The sequence below is a fragment of the Sturnus vulgaris genome, chromosome 4 (assembly GCF_052056855.1).
Source record: "Sturnus vulgaris isolate bStuVul1 chromosome 4, bStuVul1.hap1, whole genome shotgun sequence".
Classification (NCBI taxonomy): Eukaryota; Metazoa; Chordata; class Aves; order Passeriformes; family Sturnidae; genus Sturnus; species Sturnus vulgaris.
This window is the reverse complement of record NC_142246.1, coordinates 11,534,449-11,558,975: the sequence shown is the minus strand read 5'-3', so window position 1 is coordinate 11,558,975 and position 24,527 is coordinate 11,534,449. Positions and strand designations below refer to the sequence as shown.

General features: G+C 38.9%; 1 protein-coding gene across 1 annotated transcript in view; it reads right to left on the bottom strand.

Annotated features, from left to right (window-relative positions):
* PPP2R2C (protein phosphatase 2 regulatory subunit Bgamma) overlaps positions 1 to 21,766 on the bottom strand; it is a 191,262-nt gene extending 169,496 nt beyond the window's left edge. The window contains exons 1-2 of the mRNA XM_088163102.1: positions 21,616 to 21,766; positions 21,345 to 21,425 (exon numbers count right to left, since the gene is read on the bottom strand). Coding sequence (XP_088019228.1) covers positions 21,345 to 21,425; positions 21,616 to 21,631 — 97 coding nt within the window. The 5' untranslated portion in view covers positions 21,632 to 21,766. The remainder of the gene's footprint in view (positions 1 to 21,344; positions 21,426 to 21,615) is intronic.
* Positions 21,767 to 24,527: the final 2,761 nt, after the last annotated feature.

Sequence of the window (24,527 nt, the reverse complement as noted above, 5' to 3'; positions counted from 1 at the left end):
AAATGTACACATCCACAAAGGCTGGGGTTTTTGTCAACATCTTCATCTGCCTGATCTCTGATGATTCTGTCAGACATTTCAGTAGCAAGGCAAGGCACGGCAAGTGCAACAAATAAGCAGACCTAAAAGACTCTTCAAGCTAAACATAGCTAGAGTTTTCCCTAAAGAATAAAGGGTTCACCTTCTTCTTCTTCCCAGCATAAAAGGCAAACACTTTCTTTTATTCTGTGTAAAATCAAGAAAAGCTGAAGGCGAATGCCACTTCTTTAAACAAAGCACTGTACAGTTGCAGAGGTGTACAGTATACATAAAAAAGCTGTAAAATAAGGGCTCTGTTATTTCTTTTTAAAATTAGTTACTGTTTTGAATCTACTAAAGGTTGTTTCTGATGTTTAGAACACCATGGTAGTGAATGCAGACAATTGCCCTTGAAATCCAGTTGTTGGATCTGTTGGAAATCCAGTTGATTTTCCTTGAAACTCAGAAATGCTGGGAGTCTTAAACCCCGAGTTTTTGTATAAGATCTAATATATTTACATACTGTATTTATATATGTCTATATACATTAGTATGTTTACACAATATCATGCTGAAAGGAAAAATTTAAATAATGTCAGAATAGTTCTCATTAAAGTTACAATTAGTCTAGACTTTGCTGTACATGATTCCATCAGGAATTTGAATCACACTGAACAGCTGGAGGTGCTTGGGTGGTGAGTTAGCACAACTGCTTCACATCTCTGCAGGTCCATGTGCACAAAGCCCATCTCACCTGGCCACAGCTATATTGAATGACAAGAACTAAACTCTGCCTCTGACTAGATCCAAAGATTGACAGGACTTCACAGAGCTGGATGAATTTTCGTGGGTGCCACCTGCATTCATTATACATGTTTTTAATCACTCTACCTTCCTGCCAAGAAGTCTTATCTTCAAGAAAAGTTTAAATATTTTTATAGTAAGTTAGAATGTATAATAATTGCAGCCTTGGATCAGCAGTTTCCATCTTCTGTAAGACCTGTATGACTGAAAATGTACTTCCATAGCTCTTGGAATAAAGAAAAGAAATGTTGCTTGTTGAACAGTATCAGGCATTCAAGGAAATATAACATACTCTATGTGACAACACGAAAAAAAGAAGTGGCTACAGGCACAGCTCTATCTATCTTAAATAAAGAATGAAGAAGATGGAGAAATTAAAAATCAGGTAAGACTCCAGAAAAATATTTACATAATTCAGAAGAGAAATGCCTTGAGGAATACAAAAATTTAACAGCATATGTGACCAAAAAACAAATGCTGTATCAAAAGTTATTTGTAGAAGATCAAACTTTTTGCTGATGAAGACATTGTAAAAATGACATTTTAATTATCTGTTTGTATCTACAGGACTGGAATAATAACCAGTTTAAAGCCTGCACATCTGTTGCTGTATTTTCTCAGTATTTCAAGGACACAGACTTTAACCTTGCCTTATACTGGCCACCTACCAATTAGATTTTCCTTCTACACATGACATATTGTCGGTTTTCTAAAAGCCAAATTACTGGACCTGATCTGAGAAAAACCATCTCACACAAGCCGAGCACCTGCATCAGAATGGGGTGGCAAAGGGGCCCAGCACAACAACACAGTTTGTCCAAGCAAGCACTGCCTGCACTGCTCGTGCCATACCCCACTCCAGCCACCCCAGCTCTTTTGCCATCAGCACATCTCCTAATTAAACACGGGATATGCCTGTCACGTTAGAATCACCTGAGCTGCAGCAATCGGAATTCCCGCTTGAATAACGTAAATCATCCTAATGCAACCCAAGCCCCCTCTCTGCCATCAGCAGCACAAACAGCCCTTGCACAGCGTTCACACGCTGACCTCTGGGACTGCAGGCAGTGCTGACTGTCCACTGACAGGTCTGCAAATATGATATGACAGACTCAACCATAAAAATACAACAAATAACCCTCCTGATTTTATTACTTGTCATCTACTACATGTATTAAAAAAAAATCCTGAGCAAATCTCCTCTGGGAAGATTTGAAAAGCTGTGATTTAACAGACATTTCAGGATTCTCAGAAAAGAGAAGCATCTATGTTCTGTATCCCCAAATCCCATCCGAAAGAGGGGAACAAAGCCAGCAGCTACAACTTCATAGTTTCCAGCAATACTTTACAACTGTTCCCTGTAGAAAAACAGCTATCACCTTGTCAGCAAGAATTGATATGAAAAGTCAGATTTCTGCTCCTCCTGAAGTCAATGAAAGTTTTTACTATAGCATTCAGTAGGTTCTAAATTGAGTCCCATTAGGAAAGAGTTCATTTTTAAATTATTTTCTCCTTTTTTTAAAATGAGCAAAGTAACTGCATTTTTTGCAGACAATTGAAGTAGAACCTTGTGACATTGTAACAATGACAGAGATACTTGATGAGATTTTCCGAATTTTGCAAATTAACCATCAGAAAAAACACAACAGGAAAGCAACACAAATTTACTAAGTTTAGTTAAAATTTTTTATACTGCTTCATTATGTATTAATCAATCTGATATGTTGCATCTTAGTTTTCAGATCCTTCACTTGCATTCCTGGATGTATTAAGCATCATTACTGCAAAATGATAGTTAATGCTATGTATACAAAGGAAGTATGACAACCTCCTGAACCCAGCAATTAGTTTTTATTTCTCATCTAAATCCACCAATTCATTGCTCACATCATTTTCATTTTGCAGCCAGTTAGAACTCCAAACCCTCAAGACTTTCACAGCAGCTTAACTTTCACAAATCTGATTTCTTAAATTCTAAATATTTCATATAATTATTAATTTATATATATTCTTATCAAATATAGTTTACAAGTGAAATACGATTTCTGAATTTATTTTTCACTTTATTTTTCACAACTACTGCTATAAGGCTAATATCCTATAAAATTATGACATAACATAATTACATTTGAAATGTGTGAAAATTATATCCCTTTCATTTACTTTTGTCTTGTATAGCAAATATAGCAAGTATTTATCCAAAAGCTTCAGTCTCTTTCATTTTCATTTTCTATGTTCACATAGTTCTTTTTCTGCATTTGTACATACTCTTGAAGCAGCTAAAGGCAATTGGAAAAAAAGTTAAGATGTTAAAACAGTACTTGTTTTAATTAGGAAGAGACTATGTGAGAAGATAATTACTTCAACTTATTTCCTTAATGTACTCTTTTTCATGCTTAATATTTCTGTAAGGCAAGCCATTTTCATCCAAAATTATTTTTTAATTCTGTAGTTACATGAAGTCTCTCCTTCTCGCTCATACACATAATTCTTAAAAATTTTTTTGCCAGCAGTGCAAATGCAAATAACCAGAAATTAAAAACTTCAGTATGTAACTCGATGACTGCTACATGCTGGGATCATCAAAATTTTAACTTTTCTTTATTCAACACACATAAAGGATAATACTCACTCAATGTCATACCTGTAGTCGTCTTGTTTTTTCCTTACTACTCATCATGTGTCCCAATCCCTTATATTTTCTATAGTTTACACCTTTCTGTACAGGATTTCCACTGACTGCATGTAAGAGTGCCTAGTCAGAAATTCAGCATCCCAACCTAGATACCTAAAAACTAAAACCACATGATTAGGGACAACACATTTTAAAGTGCACTGCTTCTCACCTTGTACAGAAACATCAGCACAGAGAAACAGATTCCAGCTCTCCAGAATGCTAACAACATGTCTTCCAATTCTTGCAATAGATCAGACACAGCTTACAGAACAGTATTCTGCATTTCACTACTCTGATTCATCTGCTCAACTGGGTGATAATTAAACCAGCATCATAATATAATTGTTATACTACAATGCATACTTGTCAGGCATTTAAATCACGCTGCACAGGCACTTGCACACTAGATATGGCAATTGCAAAGTGTTTCTGAGAAGGTTTTCAAAGGTAAAAAATTTCCAAGTTCTTCAAGAAAGGAAACATACTCCATTAGGTGACAGGAAACCTAATACCTTATATCTAATACCCTTGCCACTACACAGAAAGCAGCTTCCTATATAGGCATTTTTGTCCCACAGGACCCCTATCACCTCAAAACGAAATTATTTCACCTGGGAATTTTCATTCCCAGTCTCTGTTCAGGCAGCTTCAGCATGTAACTGGAATGACCAAGTACTACCAGCGTCCTCCACACACTCAGAGTTCTGATTTCCTTTACACCTGAGCTCCACAGTGCCAGTAGATTCCTTCAACCCTGGGATCCTTTTCCAAGGTACTCTTGGTGCACAGTACCTGCTCTACATCAAATCAAAAGGTGATTCTTCCTCTGCTCAGCCCCTTTCCAGCAGACAGAGAGAATGTAATTCAAAGAAAAGAACAGAAAGCTGTAAGTCTTCAATACCGAAAAACATCTCTGATTCCAATCAGATGAGAATTGCAATTACAGAAATGCCAATTCAGCTCTCCATCAGGGAACATTCCCTGTATGCTGAGTTGACAGAAAAGGGAGGGAAATTCTGTCTACCCCCTTCTACCAAATGAGATCATTTAAACAATCATTTTTCAGAGGTATATAAATTGGCCAAAGAAGAGTGGGTATTCCCAGGGACAGTCAAAGACACTCTTGAATATAGTCAAATTGATTATGTTCGCCTTGTCAATATGAAGTTCCTCCTCCAAAGCATGCAAGTACTACAGCTTTTTCAAGGAGAGGTTGATGGAATTCTTTCTTCTTTTAATGGGCAAAAGGATATCAGGAATTTTCTGTGAGGCTTAGGGTCAAAGCTAAGTTAGTAGTCTTAACTAGATTTTTCTGTGAAAAATCAGCCTGAGGCCAATCCAGGGGAAAAAAAAATTGTTAGCCTCAATGGTTAGGAGTTGGTCAAAGCTGGGAACTGGAAATACAATCCTACAAAAGGAACTGTTTTACTTTCAATAACAGAGAATGATCAACTTCTATCAGAGTTAACAAATAGAATTCAAACATCTTTGTGGTAATTTTGACAGGATGTCAAAAGAAATGTTTGCAGATAAAATGTAAAATACTGCAAATTCTTTTAAAATAACACTGAAAAATTTTTTTAAAAATTATCTCTTTCCAGCTCATTGTAATTGACAAAAATACCTATTTTCAAATGAAGAGAAAGGACAAAAATCTTTAACATGCAGGACAGTATATTCTACATACCAACCCTCCATCTACTAAGAGTGACTAACATATTTAACATCAAATCCTATCTCATACCTAATAACCCATGATGCAAGCAGATGGTTTTAATCCCACCAAGGAGATTTTCTTCTCCATTGGGAGCTGTGAGGTGACATAGCCATCCACTTTCATCAAAGTCCTATGTTCCATTAGGAAATCCGTGTCTCTGTGGACACATGCACACAGAGGAAGTTACATGCTGGAGGAAAAATCCATGCATAAGTAGAGTTACACCAACTTTCTCCTCTGATGGCAATAAATGCTGAAACTGTGACCTTGTTCCCAACACCAGGCACTTTTGCCACTACACAGAAAGCAGTTTCCCACAAAGGCATTTTCTTCCCACAGGACCCCCATCACCTCAAAACACAATGAGCTCGTCATGATTACCAGCAATCCCTGGCAGTATTGACTGTACATTTCTCTCCCCTGAGCCTGTATGCACAGTGATTAATTGTATACAATAACTACATCAAGTCATCCAGCAACAGTTATTGATCAGTTTGTAATGAACACAAATGTAAAGTTAGTGTTTTCCAGACCCTGTGTCTATTTATGTATTTCTATTTACTACAGATAGATCAATTTCAAGTGGAACATTTTGCTGTTTTTCAGTTATCTTATATCATCCTTCTGCAGTTTCTAGTTTCCACTGAAGTTTGCCATTATTTATTTCACCTCAATTACTAAACCCAGAACTTCTACATGTAAGAGGACAGAAAGAAGAAAACAAAACCGTCCTTGTAACTATTCACACTACAGAGAAGCCCCAGATATTAGCTATATGCATTGGGAAAAGAAATGTTGTAAGGCTGTTGGTGGGAGCTTGTGATCTCAACACAGTTCTTACCCAAAATCTCCATCAAAAGTATTCATCTTCTTGTTTCAGTGGGACAAAGAGCCTCATGAATCAACTTTTATCCAGGACTCCACTCCAGCACCAGGACACTACCTGTTCCTTGAAGAATTGCCACGGTTCACAATTCCCAGTCCCCTTCCTCATTTCTTAGAATTCAGACACAGTGAAGTCACTGTGGAAAGACTAGACCAACTCTTGATCAGATGGCAGCTAGAATTTAATTAATCTTCATGTGTTTACCTACTAAGAAATTGTTGAATCATTGTAAATGTTTTCATTTCCAGATGGAGTTCAAATTTCAGGTTACAAATTCTTACATAAGAAAACCTGCACTAACAACTTTATTTTAGACACATGTACAGTAATATCTGTGCAGTTCCTGACTGGCTTTTGAACACAATGAAATGGAACAATAAAGCTTTGGGAAGGCAGTGGGCTGCAGAGTGAATTCCCCTAACCCTGGCTTTGAGGAAGGCAGGGATGGTCCCTATAGGACTCTGCTGAGCAGAGATAACAGGCACTGTCAAAACAGGTTTCCTAGAGCAGATTGCCTAACAATCTGGGAAGGGCAGGATCCAAAGATTTCCCAAAGAGAACATTTTCACATCCAATCAGTCTTTCAGCTCTGCCCAGACTGTCCATAAAAAGGCTCATATAGCAGGCTAAGAGGTGATGGAGGGCTGAGAAAAACCAGTCTGGTAGAAAGTAGATGAAGTCTAAATTAATTTTTTTGTAGTTTACTGAAGAGAAACTCTTATCATGAACCTTCTTTATCTTGTGTCATTTGCCCCTTTTTTTAATTTTATTTTAAATGACTGGTGAGATACAGTTATGCTGTGATTTTTTTTTCCAAATAAATTATGAGGTATTAGCATATGCCACAGTCAAAGGGAATGTTTTTAAATAATCATGAATACTCAATCCACCCTACAGATATAATAATCACCCATGGGAATGGGACTTAATATACCAATCTTCAAACATCATGGTCTCTCCACTGGCCATACCTGAAAGGCTCAGAAATTTCATATAGATATTTCAGCCAACCAACTTCTGGAAATCCTGTAGATATTATTTTAAAACACTTGCTGTGTTCATTAAGTACTATAATTGAAATATTTACGTTTTTCTAAATAAAAAATGAAAATTCAAAACAAGGACACTTCCACCTCTTCACTAACTGTGATAATAACTAAACATGTCTAAGATGACCAAATCAGCAGACTTGGCTGGCAAACAGAGAAACCAGAAGTATCTTATGAGATATTGAAAAGAAATATATTCCATATGCTTTGGGATATTTTATACTGGAACCTTGAAGGTGAACTTGAATAACAAGATGCATGGCTACATGTAGATAAATATCTGATTTATTTATCCTTGGTAGGCAAACAAGTAGACCCCATTAGCTGCAGGTTTAGTAATAGGAGTAAATACACAGAAAAAAATAGAGTTAAATAAGGAAGTAGAACAGATTGTATTTTGTATTCAATATTACTCCCTTAAAATAAAAGTCAGAGAGAGAAAGACAGAGATAGTAATATAATCAATTGTACATTACAAGAAAGCAAAAAGATACACTAATCCAAATGGCCTCTTTTCAATTTTTTCATTTCTGCTCTGTTTCAAAAAATACAGATTCTAATACTAAGAGATATGAAATGTGAATGCAAATACCTCTAGAAATTAAAATTTATGGCTCTCGTAGCAACTGTGTCTCATACACTTGCATACATGCAGCATTCTGCATAATACTTGGTGAGAGCTTTTGTGATTTCACAGCAATGAGGTTGAATTATGGTTGCTGTGGGAACTCAATCTTTGAATTTCTTGACTTGGGCTCTCATCTGAACTCAAATGTTACATTTACATAGGTAAGTATTTGCTGGTTTTCTCCACAAAAAGGAATCTGTGTGAATGGTTACGTACTTAAATATTCTTACCAAAGAAACACAGCACAGTTCTGTGTCTGGAGAAGTACAGAGCTCCAATCACTGTCACGCTGCATACACAAGTAAAACAGAGATGTAAAACCTGGGAGTCAAATGTGGCAGGGTACTGTTATAAATGAGAGACAAAAGTCTCGATATTCAGCAAAATTTAGATTGCTTTATTTGATATAGAAAGAGCAAGCAGCGCGCTGGGGAACGTGAGGGGTCACTGCTCATTTCACGCTCCACCCAACCTTGGTTTGCAGCCTCTTCTTATACTGTGGGCTCTCGTTGTTCACAAATTCACAAAGCCTTTGGGTGATAATCAGTCACAGATTGCCATGCGGTCCTTGTAGATGACCACCAGGGAAGTTCTGGAGGTCTGGTCTTTGTAGATAACCACCAGAGAAGTTCTGGGAGTCTGGTTTTTGGGATAGGCAGTATTGATTAGACAAAGGCAGGAAGGGCATTTTGGGAAGTCCGATTTTGCAAGCTGGTAGCCGATACAACTTATTTGAAAAACATAACATAACATATTATAATGTAACATAATATAACAAGGTGATTTTAAACAGAATTATTTAATCATATAATTTCCTTTATCTAGTGTCCATGCCTCACTTCAGAGCTTAGTATTCTGGTTTATACAAACCCCAATGCTTTTGTGATTAACATGAATCTTTTATCAATTGTCACAGTACCTATAGAAACAGCAATATGTGATGATGTCACTGAAAGTTTGGGGGTTGCAATCCTCCTTTTTGTGTTCAGCTTTTTAACAATGCGGTTTGAATGCATAATTTCTTTCAAGCATTTGATGAGATGATACACAGAGAAAGAGAGAGAGAGAGAGAGAGAAAGAGAGAAAGATACAGTTGTCAGATGCTTCGGAGCTTCTTTGTAGGAGTGATCTTAGCAAGTGTGAGGGGTCAGTACTGCCCAGGTCAGCATTGCCCAGCCCCAGGCATTGCTCTGGCTACTTTCTGAACTTGCAGCAAAAGCAGGCAATGACCACACAGGTCTGACATTTGACATGTAATATAGGTCACAAGCTGCTCTAGAGACTCACCTCAGCATGGAAGGGTGGGAGAGAGAGAGAGACGGGTCTTACTGCTTCTAGAGATGTTCTCTAGCAGAGGTGATTTGTCCCATGGTAGAATCAAGAAGCTTAAACTTTAAGGTTCGTTTTCTTGACACAAAAATATTCTATTTACTATTTCCCCATGGATACATTCTATGATTTGACATAATCAAGAAAAGGGGAGTCCTTCAACAAAGCTCTGTGCATTTTTGTAATTATCATTGAACAATTATGCCTCTAAAATCATCAGACTAGGAATCAGAAATACCAAGCTAATATTGCGGTATTCTTAAATTTAAATAAATTTCAATGCACAGTTGCTACTTCCAGAAGTCAACACAGGTATCATGCTTTAAGAAAGATTATTGATTAATGTGCAGGAGCATGAGGAGAGGGAGAAATCAAAAAGCAACATAAAGTCGCAGATCCCGAGGCATGGTGGCACCTTTCTGAAGAAACATCAATGCACAGCTACACTCTCAATGCACTCAGCAGACTCTCAAGGTCTCTCTAGCTTTCGCTTAGGAAAAGTGGACGTTCCACTAGGGCAAGTATTCTTGGGGAGAAAAAACTTAACCCAGAAAAAGCAATCAAAGCAAAATATGGCTGTGATGCCCTGGTTTAGAACAGAGGAATCAGCACACACTGGAAGTAACAGCCTGCCAAGATTAAGGAAAACAAAACAAAACAAAACAAAACCAACAACAAACAAAAAACCATACATGAAAAATCTCAAGGGAAAAACCCCACAATTATAAAATGTAGTGCATGGAAAATAAGAATTCTTATTTTAAATTTATTATATCTACTTTGCATACCATTACAAAGGACACCAAGTTAGTGCTTCTTGCAAATAAATGAAATCCGAAGCATGGGGTATTTCCAGAATAAACAATCCATTTCAAAGCTGAGTTTACAATATTAACATAAGGACTTACCAGAGAAGCTTCAAAGATACAGAGTTATCTGACAAACAAAACTGTATATTGATGAAAACTAGTCTGCATTAAAAATTTCAAAGGTCACAAAGATTACTCAGTAAGACAAATTTAACAAGAAACCATCAAGTCTTGCAAGGACAACACTTCCACTTTGCAGCTTTGAGTCTAGCCATAACAGAGAAGTTTACTCTGGGTATAAAGAGAAGGAATATTAATATAATTTTTATCCCCCAAAGAAATTGTGGGTTATTTTCATTTCAGGATCTCAAGATCACTAAATATGGTAATTAAATATAGTAGTTGTGTGAAGTGGAAAGGCACATCACTAACAAAGCAACCATGCTGAATAGTTTTACAACTCACTTTTGAATGCCACATGCCCTCTCTATCAATAGAATGTCAAATCAACAGCCTCTGTTAGTGTCTAGACATAATTGTCTCTGAATTGAATACATCAGCGTTAACTACAATACCAAAATGGTCCCAACTAAAATAATGGAACTGTCTCTTGCACCATACTTCTGCATATTTTGTGAAAATTACACAATACAATAGGTGGAGAAAGATTTATGAGGTTAACATTTTGCATATTCCTGCAATCGGCCCAACTGTCAACTCTATTCACTGTGACATGAGCCACTATAAAATGTGCTTGCAAATAAACATAACCAGAGCATCTGGGGAATGCATGCATTCTGAAAAGAAACTGTATTTGATGGAAGACTTAAAAACTTACAAATAGGCCATCAGTTTTTTGAACATACAAATATTTTAAAATATTATATATTTCAATTGTAATAGCCATGTGCGAAATATTATGTATATTAAAAAAAACAGTATTTATTCATGTACTTATTCTGAAGCCTCCTGGAGGAAAAGTCAAACACATCTACACTGATCTCATATAATTTTCTTTTCATTTTTATCAAATGAAACCTTGTATAGACATAAGAAAGAGTACGTGTGTACATTTCTGAGCATGTAAAAAAAGAGACATTTCAAAACTATTTTACAAAATAACTAAAAATAAGCCACAGAGTTCTTCACGTTGGAACACTCAGATATTAGAATGTTGTGCACAATGTAATGTCTGAATTGTCTAACAGAGCAGCTTGCATACATAATCTGAAGGCCACATGATGATACCACATAGAGGTATGAATGGAATCCAGTCATACCTTCTATAAAAGCAGTCATATTTATAGATTTAGTAATTGGAAAAATTAAGTAAGTCAACAGCAGAATACTACCACATGCAGGAATATTCAAGGTCAATAACCAGTTAAATTCTCCATTCTCACCCTTCTCTGGAACCACAAGGTCTTTCACTATCCTATACTTATCTCCAGAAAGAGAATCACAGGATCATTTAGGTTGGAAGATACCTTTAGGATCATCCATTCCCAGTACTAACTAACTCCACACTGCCAAATCTTCCACTAAACCATATCCTAAAGTGGCACATCTATCCATCTTTCAGGCATCCTCAGGGATGGTGATTCCACCACTTCCCTGAAAGCCTGTCCCAATGTCTGAGCACCCTTTCAGTGAAGAAATTTTTTCCTCATATCCAATCTAAACTTCCTCTGGTGCAACCTGAAGCCATTTTTCTTGTCTTGTTACTTGTCAGAAGAGACAAATCCCCACCTCTCTACAATTTCCTCTCAGGTAGTTGCAGGGAGCAATAAGGTTCACTCTGAGTCTCCTTTTCTCCAGGCTAAACAATCCCTGTTCCCTCAGCCACCCTCCAAAAGACTTGTGCTCCAGACTCTCCATCAGTTTCATTGCCCTTCTCTGGACATGTTCTAGTACCTCAAAATTTGCACAAAATAGATAAGTTGGTCACCTACAAATATATAATGAACACAATGCTATGTTCACTCTTCTTCATGAGAAACAAATACAAGCTTCCTAATATTGAGTATCCTCTTAAGCTTTTAATGACAAAAAGACCCAATAAATAGATTAGGCAGTTGAAAAAAAAGTCTCACCTGTTTCTCAGTGCTCCAGTTACCTCATGAAACAAAGTCACATCACTGCATCAGTCTTTAACACAAAATGACTAACAATGAATCTGAAGGTACGATAGCTTTGATGTGATCTATAATTACAGCAAGTAGCAATCTAGGGTTCCACTAACCAATATCTGAACCTAGGTCAAATCATGCACTTGAAAATATGCTCAGGATGCTTGGCAAGTCTGGTCTCCTTCCTGACCATAAGTACAAGTTTCAGCAAGTACACGTTTTAATGCCTTCTTCCCATACCTCATTGTTATTTAGTTTTATGGCCCACAAATTATAGATAGACTCACTATAAATTGCTGTGCAGTGCTAAAGGGAAAAAAAGAAAGAGAAAGCACATTAGAAGCACCACTGTAGTGTGCACATTGGTTTTGCTATTTTACATATATATTGCTATTTTCAAAATACCAACTGTATGTTCTTACTGTGACAGAAGAGCCACTCCTTACAGAGAAAAAAATGCTACAGTGTCTCAGAAGCCACTTCTGTCTCACATGAAGTTGCACTGAGGAAGACCAGCCATCACAAAGCTCCTCCTGCATGCTACAGAAAATATCTATTAAAAAAACCCATGGTGGGCTAGTCAGAAACATCTATGTTTAAAAAGATTCTGCAGATTAAGTAAAAGGGACTGCATTCACCATGTCAACCAAAGGTTTTAGTGTGGTATTTAAGCAGAATATTTAAAAACATACACTGAACTGATATTAAAAACTGAAGGAAATTAAAGCACTAAGTCTCTAATGCTGTCCTTAGAAATCAACAAACTATTAACTGAGTGACCAAAAAAGCATCACATGAAAGCCCTGGAGTCAGTCTTAAAATTTAAAAAAAAACCATAAAAATTCCATAGTGGGGGGTTAAAAGAGACTTTGCTAAGTTCAAAACTGCTAGAAATTTGTGTGGCAGCTCCCTCTTCTGGATCACCAAACCCTGACAATTCAGCTGAGATGGCAAGATGTAGAATCTGTCTAGTAAATAACCCCTTTCCACTGTTGGTGGGTTTTGTCATGCACCATTAGGCAATCACACAGACTTGTGAGCTATTGCCAATTATTTTGAATGAGTTTATATTGAAGTTACATGCTATGAGGGAAAGGTAGCCGAAAATACCTGAATAGTTTGAAATACTTCTGGAATTTTCTCAACAGACAATAAAAACATGCAAAAAAACCTATATCAAAATATAGAAAATACTTCTGCTTTCAGTCTCTCAGAATTTTACTAAAAAAATACATTTTACAGAAAAGAACTTATCAATGAGAATATTAAAATTCAACTTGTGTGGCCTGCAGTATGACTTCTGAATCCATAAATGCAGAAGTTAAGCTTCTGGGTTGCAATTCTGGGTTGAAACAGAAGAATCTGATCTTGAAATTTATTTCAGCTTTACCAGGTTCATACATTAAAAAATCCTTGCACAGTAAAAAAACTTCTCTGGGCATCATCTCTTCAGACACTCTGTGAGACAGCTTGGGCAATTTCTTTCTGGAATTGGAAAAATTGGTACTCTCTATCCCTATATAAAATTCATATCCATAAAGGAACCCTGGCTTTCTGACTTGACCTATAATTGAAGAGGAGGCTTTGTGAAGACCTGGTGATTCTTCTGTATTTCAGCTGGAACCATAGGAAATTCTGTACTCTAAATTGTCCACCACTGTTCAAGCTGAATGACAATGTTTGACTTAAATATAAAAATTATTCTAAATGGCACATTTGCAGCCCAAATGAAATCACTGTTTACTTCATCAGTGTAATTTTTGATAAGAAAATCATGACATGAATTAAATTATTGCGTTTTTAATGAGGAAGAGGGTGCATAAAATATGGACCAGGTAACTTGAAAGCATGAGTTTTAACTTGCTAATAATTGTGTAATCAGGCCCACAACAGTGTGATTTCATCTTTCATGAGATATATATGTATACTGAGTGCCTCATAAAATATATGGCAAACTGAAATACCAAGGAAATTTTGATCATTCAAGCATGGATAAAACTAAAATGGCCAGGAGTTACTTGGATGGAACTGAAAGGATCATATAACATGGAAAGCCTTATGGACCTGGAAAGAGAGAGAGAGAGAGGTAAAAGAGCTAAGATTTGCTATGCAGGCACCTGCTGCAAATGGCAGACCTTCAGTGATAAAGAGGAGAGATATCTTTGTCAAACTGTACAACAGTCAGTGGACTGAGACCACCCACAATTCCCTTTGTGGAGGGAAGACTTATAGAGAACAAAGGAAATGTAAAACCAACAGAAACTAGACAATCCAACCAAGTATGTAAAGGGACAGACTGGAAAGCAGTGCCCCACTGGACCTGCTGTTTACAAGCAGAGTAGGGTTGGTGAGAGATGTGGGGGTCAGAGACCATCCTGGGTACAGTGACCATGAAATGATAAAAAGTTTTTGATTCTTGGTGAAATAAGGAAAATTATCAACAAAACCTCTAGCCAGCAGGGCCAGAGCAGTGACTGACCCCTGTACTGGTGTGGTCAGAGCTTGAGTTCTGTCTCCTATTCTGGGCCCCTCACTGCAAGAAAGACACTGAGGTGCTGAAGTGAGTCCAGAGAAGGACAACAGCTGGTGAAGGGTCTGGAGAGTTAATCTTAGGAGGAGTGGCTGAGGGAGCTTAGTGTGTTTAGTCTGGAGAAAAGGAAGCTCAGGAGGAACCTTACTGCTCTCTAAAACCACCTGAAAGGAGGTTGTAGCCAGGTGGGGTCAGCCTCTTACCCTAGTAACAAGCGACAGGACAAGAGGAAATGGCCTCAAGACACACCAGGGGAGGCTCAGACTGGACATCCAGAAGAATTTCTTCACTGAAGGACTGGTTAAGCATTGGTATGGGTTGCCCAGAGAAGTGGTGGCATCACCATCACTGCCAGCATTCACGAAAGGACCGGACATGGAATTTGGTGCCATGGTTTAACTAACACAGTTATGTTTGGTCAAAGGTTGGACTCAATGTTCTTAGAAGTCGTTTTTAACCTAAATGAGTCTGCGACTCTGTAACTAGAAAGCAAAAAGGAAACTGGCCATATAACACGTTCTGGAAACTGAGATGTTGAAGGCTGCAATTTATGGTATTTGAGATCCAGAGAATTAAAGAAGTATAGAATGTTATAGGAGTGAGTGAAGGCCTTGAAAAAGGAAAAATTTAAAATCTGTTAAAAAAAAAGAAGCTTAGTTTGTTTTTCAAGCTTAATCCAAACAGTAATATCACTTTTCAGGTCACTGAAAAGGAGCTAATGTCTTCGGTCAGACATTTGCAAAATAAAATAACTAACAACTATTTATTTTATGGTCAAATGATATTTAATGGCTTTTACGAGAAAACACACTCTAGCACTCATATGAAGTTCCAATGGAAACACTATGTAGACAAGGATTTTATGAATCATTGTAATTAAATCATCTTAATGTACCTTAAAAATTAATTTATTTCATAAATTCAAACCAGCTCTTAATCAAAACACCAAAATAGGAAACAACAAATAAAAAATGTAAATAAGTTACTCACCTTTTCCTTTTCATAACAAGTACACGTACTTCCAGTATTTTATTGTCAGTCTTTTTTATAATAATCTGCAGAAATATCTGAATTAATGATTTTTACAAAACCCATGCCATGTATCAACCACACATAAAAATATCACAAATGGACTACTGTAGAAAAGTATCACTAGAAGTAAAACTATCATAAACACAGTTTCAATATATCCTGACCCTTCCTCTTTGACTATCATGTTGAACTTTTCATACTGAAACTTCATGTCAGATTGTGCAGCAACAACTAGAAGTATAATCAAATACCCACATTTTCTTGAGTCATTTACTGGACCTGGTCTTACACAACCACATTCAACATTATAATGGAAGTAAATTATGATGACACCACTTCAAACAGAAGCCCTTTCCCTGTGCTGCAGCAGCTCTCCAACATCAGTGATAGGTAACCAACCAAACACCAATATAAGTCAGTGCAAAGCAAAGGATGAATGAAATCCAGGGACTTGCTGAATGTATAAACAGGGATGTGTGAGGTAGGACTGGAATAACTGTATTATCCACATACATGGCACCAGAGTGGCTATCAGGGTACACACAAGCCCTGTGACACACCTGTATGCAAGCTGGCAGTGTCCTAGGGTGTTTTATACTGGAAGTGGCACTTGGTGCCATGTTCAAGTTGACATGGGGGTGTTTAGCCATAGGTTGGACTCAATTCCAGAGGTCTTTTCCAATCTAATTGATACTGTGATTCTGTAAATATGCATTGAGGTGAGACAAGGGGAGTATCAATTCCTTCCAAGCATTTTGATTTCCTCTGAATAAAAGCAGAATTGTGGTCTGCAGAAAAATCACAGTTCAGCTCACTACATCTCACAATCATCAGTCACAGTCAGCAGGGTTTTATGAGAGGGAAGTCCTGCTTAGCATACCTGATTTCCTTTTATGACAAGTAACCCACCTAGTTGATCAAGGGAAGCCAGTTGATGTCTTCTTTTTGGATTTCAGTAAAGCTTTCAATACTATCTCTTACAAGATCCTTCTGGACAAAATGTCCAGCACACAGCTGGATAAACACATCATGGGACGGCTGAGCAACTGGCTCATGGGGCACGATGGGGTGACATCAGACTGGGGACCTGTCACTAGTGGGTTCCACAGGGCTCCATCCTCGTCCCTGTGCTCTTCAACATCTTCATAAATTATGTGGACGCAGGACTGGAAGGGATATAGAGCAAGTTTGCAGATGATACAAAACTGGGAAGAGCTGCTGATTCCCTCAAAGGTAGGGAGTCCCTGCAGAAGGACCTCAACAAATGGGAGAGATAAGCAATCACCAACCATATCAAGGGAACAAGGGAAAGTGCCAGATTCTGCACCTTGGATGGGGCAACCCTGAATGTACTGAGATGTTGGAAAGCAGTGCCATGGAAAGGAACCTTAGAGTCCTGGTCAGTGGCAAGCTGAACATGAGCCAGCAGTGCCCTGGCAGCCAGGAGGGCCAGCCCTGTCCTGAGGGCATCAGGGACAGCATGGCCAGCCAGGCCAGGGAGGGGATTGTCCTGCTCTGCTCTGCACTGGGGCAGCCTCACCTCGAGTGCTGGGGGCAGTTTGGGGCACTGCAATGTAAGAAACATGGTTGACTATTAGAGGGTGTCCAAAGGAGAGCAGTGAAGATGGTGAAGGGCCTTGAGGGGAAGCTGTGTGAGGAGTCACTGAGGGCACTTGGTCTGCTCAGCCTGGAGGAGACTGAGGGGAAACCTGACTGCAGTTACAGCTTCCCTGTGAGGGGAAGAGGAGGGGCAGACACCCTGATCTCTGCTCCATGGTGACAGCGGCAGGAACCCAGGGAATGACCTGAAGTTGTGTCAGGGGAGGTTTAAGTTGGATATTAGAAAAAGTCTCTTCATCCAGACAGTGGTTGGGCACTGGCACAGGCTTTCCAGGACAGTGCTCCAAGCCTGACAGAGTTCAAGAAGAGTTTGGACAATGCTCTCGAGCACATGCTGTGATTCTTGGGGATGTTGCTGTGCGGGGCCAGGAGTTGGGCTCAGTGATCCTTGCAGGTCCCTTCCTTCCAACTTGGCATATTCTGTGATCTCCAAACTGGACAACTGGAAGCCCAGTTCTGTAAAGCACACCATCCAACTAAGATGGAAATACAACATCCATTCATGGTGATGATCCTTTGAAAGTAATCTTGGCAAACTGTGAAGTGCTAGGTAAAGGACTGCTACCATGCCTTGTCGTAAAAGACTAAGGAAACATCACTTATTTGATTCTGCCACAAAAGGACTGGGAAGTGAAAGCATCTACAGATGAGACTTCCTTTTAATTAGACCTTGCTAATGAACACATGACTCACATGAACATTACTTTAGTTGTAAGCTTGTGCAATCACATTGCTTTCTATGGATTTGGTGAAATAATGGAAAAGACAGTATTGAACCAAATCCAGACTTACCGCCTTTGATTGAAAACTACAGTAAACAAAAAGCTATTGGAGGTAAACCTGACAGTGAATAAACTCATATTAATCAGTTCACAAGTCTTCTAGTTCCTTAAATTGGTACATTGTTCAATCGTACTTTCACAACAAAACAGTGTGTTACCCATCTTCTCAATAAATCTCACTTCAAATTATTCATAAATGAAAGAGAATGCTACAGAAGCATAAGGTAAGAAATAGGAAGGTTCACATTGCAATTCTCAAGGCTAACAGATGCTAACAGCTTTCAACCACTCAAGAGCATAAAGTTACAAAATAGATGAAAAGAAAATTTACACTGTAAACCAATCTCATCTTTGATGAGGTAACCTTAAGAGTGAAAACTAAAATTAAGATTTTTGACTGAAACCTTTCATTAAACATATAGCCATTCATATCTAGAATAACATAATGCCAGCATAGAATTCACAGCCTAAAATATTTCAAACATGCTTTAAGTTACACAGTTTGCAAGAATTAATGTGATTTGGAACTTAAACCAAAGGCTCTAGATTAAGCAATCCTATTAACGGTCCAGTAGATCATTGGACACAGAGCAAACAATTTGACTTTTCAGAAGTCCCAGGCTGCTATCTGCTTAATAGTTGACATTCAGCTTCTAAAAAAAATCACATCCTTTACTTCTATATTTCATTCTTGAAGCCTGTAAATGGATACACTAATACTGTTCTTCATACAGCTTTTGTGAGGCTGCACTTACTGTGAGCAAAGTGCTTTGAGATTTTTAGCATGAATAAAATATATTTTGCACTTAGACGTTAATTATAGAAGTAGCAATATTTGAAATAAGACTTTGTTTCGAGGCAGCAAGACTAAATCAAACATGATTATCTTGGCTTTGATTGTGATATTTCACTTACTATGCTCTATTTTCCTTGCATTTGAAATATGCAATTTTGCTTTTCTGTTATGTAAATGAATGTTTTTCATCTAACACATCTATTTTTGGAAAAAGAATAATTTTTTTTCCTATGCTAAGACAGAAATGTTACAGAACACAATTCTGAAGTCTAACTGACAGAGAACCACAAGGTCAATGCAAGCATTCAATAGCAGAAGGAGTAAAAGATGCCCAGAAGACTAACTGAACTTGTAACATTAATAAGCAAATATTTATATACACAGATATCTATCTAGGTATATAAATCTCACTATAATATTTAATACAGATAAACTAGTCCTTTTGTCCATCGGTTAGGTGATCCTAACCAATGAAGCTGCAATTAAAAGTCGTGGCCCTTCTGAAAAGTGAAAAGAACTGGGATAAAGAGAGAAAAGAAAGTCTGTGATGGAAGTCAGAGGAACAATCCATTTTAAACAAAAGATTCTGTCTAGCTCTGTGTAATTTATTTTAGAGGCATACTTCAGTAAAGGAAGTTTGGACTTTATCCTAAAACACTGTCAAGCAAAAGAGTTCAAGTCACTGGCCATCATGGACTTTTCTTTGAACTATTTATCACTTCTGCAAAGTGTGCTGATTATATTGCTGTATGTGTTCCTAGATATAACGGGCATTAATAGCCAGCATGTATTCTGGAAAATATATGTCATATTTATATACAATACTATTAACATAAACAGAGTCTACCACCTGCAGATGACTTTGATTCTACAGTTTGTGTGATCAAATTACATTGCTTCAGCTCGTTTCCTGGTCTCTGAATTTCACATATTTCCATGCTGAGTAAAGAGAAAACATGTAAGATTCCTATTTAAGTTGTGGAATAAAATTAGGAATCCAAAAATTGGCAGCATTAAAGGGAACTGAAGTCAGGGTTAGCAAAGTGATTTTAAAACACATGCCCTGTGAAAAGAGATGACCCAATAAATCAAAGGAATAAAAACACCTGTTGAGAAGAAACATTATCACCTCAAAGCAGCGCTGAAACACTGGTATTTACCCAGACAAATGAGGTTAAGAAGCATATTCCACTCATTCAAATCTTTAAATGAAAGTAAATGCCAACCTAAAGCTCATTTTCAGCATTCTGTGATGCCTAAGAAATGCTGTCACTCACTCATTACACTCCCTCACACGGATATAATTTCCACCCCCATCTATCATCATCACATCTGGTTTGGTATGCAGTTTCACCAAAAAAAAAATCACATAGGCAAAAAAATCACAACATCTTTTGATAAATGCTTTAGTATGCAATTGTGAGTAATTACACACACTAATAAGTACACCTAGAAATATAAACCACCATGGAATAATTGGAAGGAAAAACTTAGTCCAAAACCTTGATCAAGCTATAACTTATTATTAGTACACTGAGGTTTAAATCATTTCTCCAAAAAGAAAAAAGCAAGACATAACCCAAACCTTCAAATCCCAGAGGATCATGGATAATAGCTGAAGAGACACTAAACAGGTAATCTTTCTGCCTTCCCCCAAGGCAAGATCTGCAGCTTTATCTCTTCAATATATGTTTGTGAAACAAACATTAAATATCTTAAATGAGTGGATTTCGTTACCTACCTAATTCCTATATTCCAGTGCTTCCCTGTTGAAAAGCTTTCCTTAATGTTGGATCTGAAGCCAATCTATTACAGTGTGCCACCTTCCTGAGTATTGGAAAGTTTTTCAGTCTAACTCAACTGCTGATGCATTTTAAACCTTTACAAAGAGTAAATACACTCTTCTTAAAAATACATAACTCCAGCAGACCAAAAACATCGAGATGTGGTCTTAGTTCTACTTAACTCATTGACAAGAGATACTGGAAGATGCTCATGGGCACTGCACACTACACATCTGGCAACCTGGAAAACACAGGTTCGCACCTAAGTTTAAATACTCTGCATGTTCAAAACCACACACAGTTTGAATACAGTGGAGAGACTTTCCTGCCCTGAAATCAGAAGACTGTTCTTCTTCTGATCACAGAGCATTAATAAATAAAACTTTCCAAGTGACTTCTTTCTTCAAAGTTAAGGACTAAAGAAAGGCCAGAAAACTTTCCAGCCCACCTTGCACCAGCATCCACTGACACCAAGGCCAAAGGACTCATGCATCTAAGCTGCTACACACAAAACAAACTTCCCCCCCCCCCCCAAAAAAAGCCAAAAGGAAACCAGACAAGACACTTCCACAGGCCTGGAACATGCAAACCACCGGCAGATATCCCTTTGCCAGCCCACCTCCACACCTGCCCTTGGGCACAGGCTGGGGAGGCTGCCACGGTCTCTCTCCCCGCAGCGAGCCCCGTTCCTCTGCACGCTGCCGGCCGGCACAGCGGGCGAGGGGGCGCGCCCCCTCAGCATCCCTGTACTCACCTTCAGAGACCTCGAACTCGGCTGCTCCATTGAGCTGGTAGAGGCACCAGTCAGCCGCGCTCTCGCCTGGGGGGCCGCCGGCTGGGCAGGAGGAAAGGCACAGTCAGTCGGGCACGGGGCCAGCGGGGCACGGCGCTGAGGAAGGGACAAGGGACAGTGCCGGCGCGGGGAGAAGCAGAGAGTAGGGAGGAGAGATGGAGGGGGCTGAGAAGGGAACGGAGGGATGACAGGGGACAGCGAGTGCCGGGGGAAGGAGCGCCTTTCCAGATACCCTGTTTTTGGGACATGGGTGTTGCCCTCCGGAATGCGCCCACCGCTCTGAACTGTTCTTTGCTTTGCTCCCAGCGCCCAGGCTCGGAGCGCCTCCTCCTCCTCCCAGCGGAGCGGGCGCAGGCAGCCGCCGCTGCCTCGGGGTGCTCGGGGAGCCGGGGGAGGGAGGACGGGAAGGAGGGAAGGCTCCGCCCGGAGCTCCCGGTGGAGGCGGCGCAGCCTCGCCAGGACCCGCCGCGCCCGGCAGCGCCAGCCCGGCAAGCCCGGCCACGGCGGCTCTGGCGGGATGCGATGCCTCAGCCTGGCCATGCCCCGGACAAGAGAGCCCTCCCTGCTGCCCGTCCCGTCTCCGTGTGAGCTCCCCGACAGGTGCCGCCCGTGCCTGTGATGCCGGCAGCCTGGCGAGCATGGGCGCGCATCCCGGCTGCCCCCGAAGCCTGGACTCACATGCCTGGGGCAAGACGGCACACCGGGCACCCACTGCCAGGGGCACCCACTGCCAGGGGCACCCAGTGCCAGTGGTCATAGTGCCGCTCCCGCCTCACCACGGCTGCGTTCGCCCCACAGCATTCACCTCAATTCTCTTACGGTCCCTAGGCCACTTGGGCTACCTTACTGATTAAGGCTACAAGTGCCACATAATCTGTGGGGGTATATATGCACTGCAAGGCTGGAGAGTGGTCTTCATCTAGTGCACAAGCCCACGTGGATATCTTTACAGCATCTCTGAGGGGTTAGTAAAAAATCAAACCTGTTACCAAGTTAACTCTAAAGGCCTCTGTGCAATGACCTTTGCCTTCAGTGAGAAATGGTTAGGGAAATGGCAAATTATAAAATACCGAAACAGTCAGCTAGAGCAAATATATGTTAATAAATGCCTTTATTCTTAGAGACTTCCACCCCAAAAACATGTCAGGAGGGAAATGTAAAGGTACATTAATTGTTCTGTTCAGCGGGTGACTTTCTTGATACCTAATTTAAGACAATTGTGACTGCTTAGCTTGTAGCTGGGAGCATCCTGCCTACAGCTTGTCTTATCAAGGTAACAGTGTCAGAGGCCCACGTACGGCAGAGTTTGTGTCAAAAAGAGCAGCCACACTTTGTATAGGCAATGAGAAAAGCTTAAGAAAGAATAGAGGAAGACTATAATCAAGTCGTACTATGAGATTAGGAGCCAACAAGTGGATAAATTTTGATGTAGGCAGCTGTCATGGCACAATTACATTGGCTTCTCCATCTTTTTGCTATTTGTGAAACAGTATGTAAATGGCAGGGAATAATTGTTTTCAGCATAAATTCCACCTGACATTCCTACATTCATCCATTCTTGCAGCAAGCAGAGACCCTCCTGATACCTTTAGGTGTGTAAACTGCAGGCAGTTTGATTCACTTTTTCCTAATAAAAGTATTCTGTTTAAATATTTACATTCTCCACTGCATCCAAGTAGGCACACTGTGGCCTTTGTGAAAGAATAAGGAGGACAATTATAGTTTCTGAAGGAAATAGCTTTAAAATAGAAGTAACATTCAGCAGATGTTCCCGGCTACTTTTAGAAACAAAGCAAAACACCAATACTTAAGCTTTCCTGGGAACTTCACCTAAATTACTTAGATAATAATGCCTTCTGAGGTAAAAGCACCAGTTTGTTTAGGCAGTATGTGTATATATATTCTCAAGTCATATGTTTGCTGGATGTGCATTAGCATTCTTGGAACTGAAAAGGTTTATGCTGATGATTGGAGGGGGGAAAAAGTATCATAGAGGTGTATTAAAGTAAAGCTTCATCCAGCTGCTTATAGTGGTACTAACTTCCCCTAAAAATTACCTATAGACCTTGATTGCTCTTCATGACAATGTATTATCAAAAATAAAACTAATCTTATTCCAGTGTTAGCCTCCTCTTTTTGCAGAAAACTCTAAACCATATGAAATCAGCAAACAAAAGCACTGTTTTGGGAGAATGTATTCATATTAGATTTATGTTTTATGGAATGTAGCCTTTTTTTGTGTTCAACTCATTATTACTGATTTACATATAGTATTTTTCATTCCGGACTCCAACCATTTACAAATTTTATATGTTGAAAAAAATCACTGAGTTTAGTATGTAAAGCAGCACATGATTTTTCTTGCTAAAATGAGGACATCAATATAAATTGTGTTTACAATGTGTGATCCTTTTTTAAAGATGTCTTGAATATTGAGATGGGTCAATTTATGGACACTACTAAGACATTTGTGATTGTTTCCGTCAATCACGGAGATATGACTGATTTAACTAAGTTTGGGATCTAGTAATGCTAAATCGACACCAAACTTGAAGGTGGGAGCAGCTACCCTCCTTCATGTGATGTTTTTTAATTTTGCACTGTTGGAAATGAGCAAGGACTTTGATATGATATTTTTGTCATTTCAGAATTGTAATGTTGTTAAAAGTATGTGATTTAGTAAAACTAAAACTTAAGGAAGGTAGCTGATTTATACTATAGGGTATATATTTTTAAAAAATCAAAGTTTAAAAAAATAGTTTCATCTGTTTTGGATCTCAACATCACAATGATTTAATAGGCAGAAGCTGGTGCAACTGCTTACAAAAACTTCTGAGGAGACTGGACTATATTATAAGATAATAATTTTTTAGTTTGGGGTTGGATTTTTTTTCCTTTTTCACTTGGACTTTACGCAGACAGAAGTGTTTATCTTTTCAGTTCTCAGCACAGAGTCCACCCGGTCGTAGCAGCGATAAAACAAGTGACAAAACCAATTTCAACCGGATCAGAAGGTCAACCACATACAATTTAATCCTTCTTCAATTTCAAAACTTCAGAGATGCAGACAATAATGCCTAATAAACTAGTAGACCATGAAAAAAAGCACTCGCGCTCAATTCAAAGGAATTTCCTAAAAGCAAG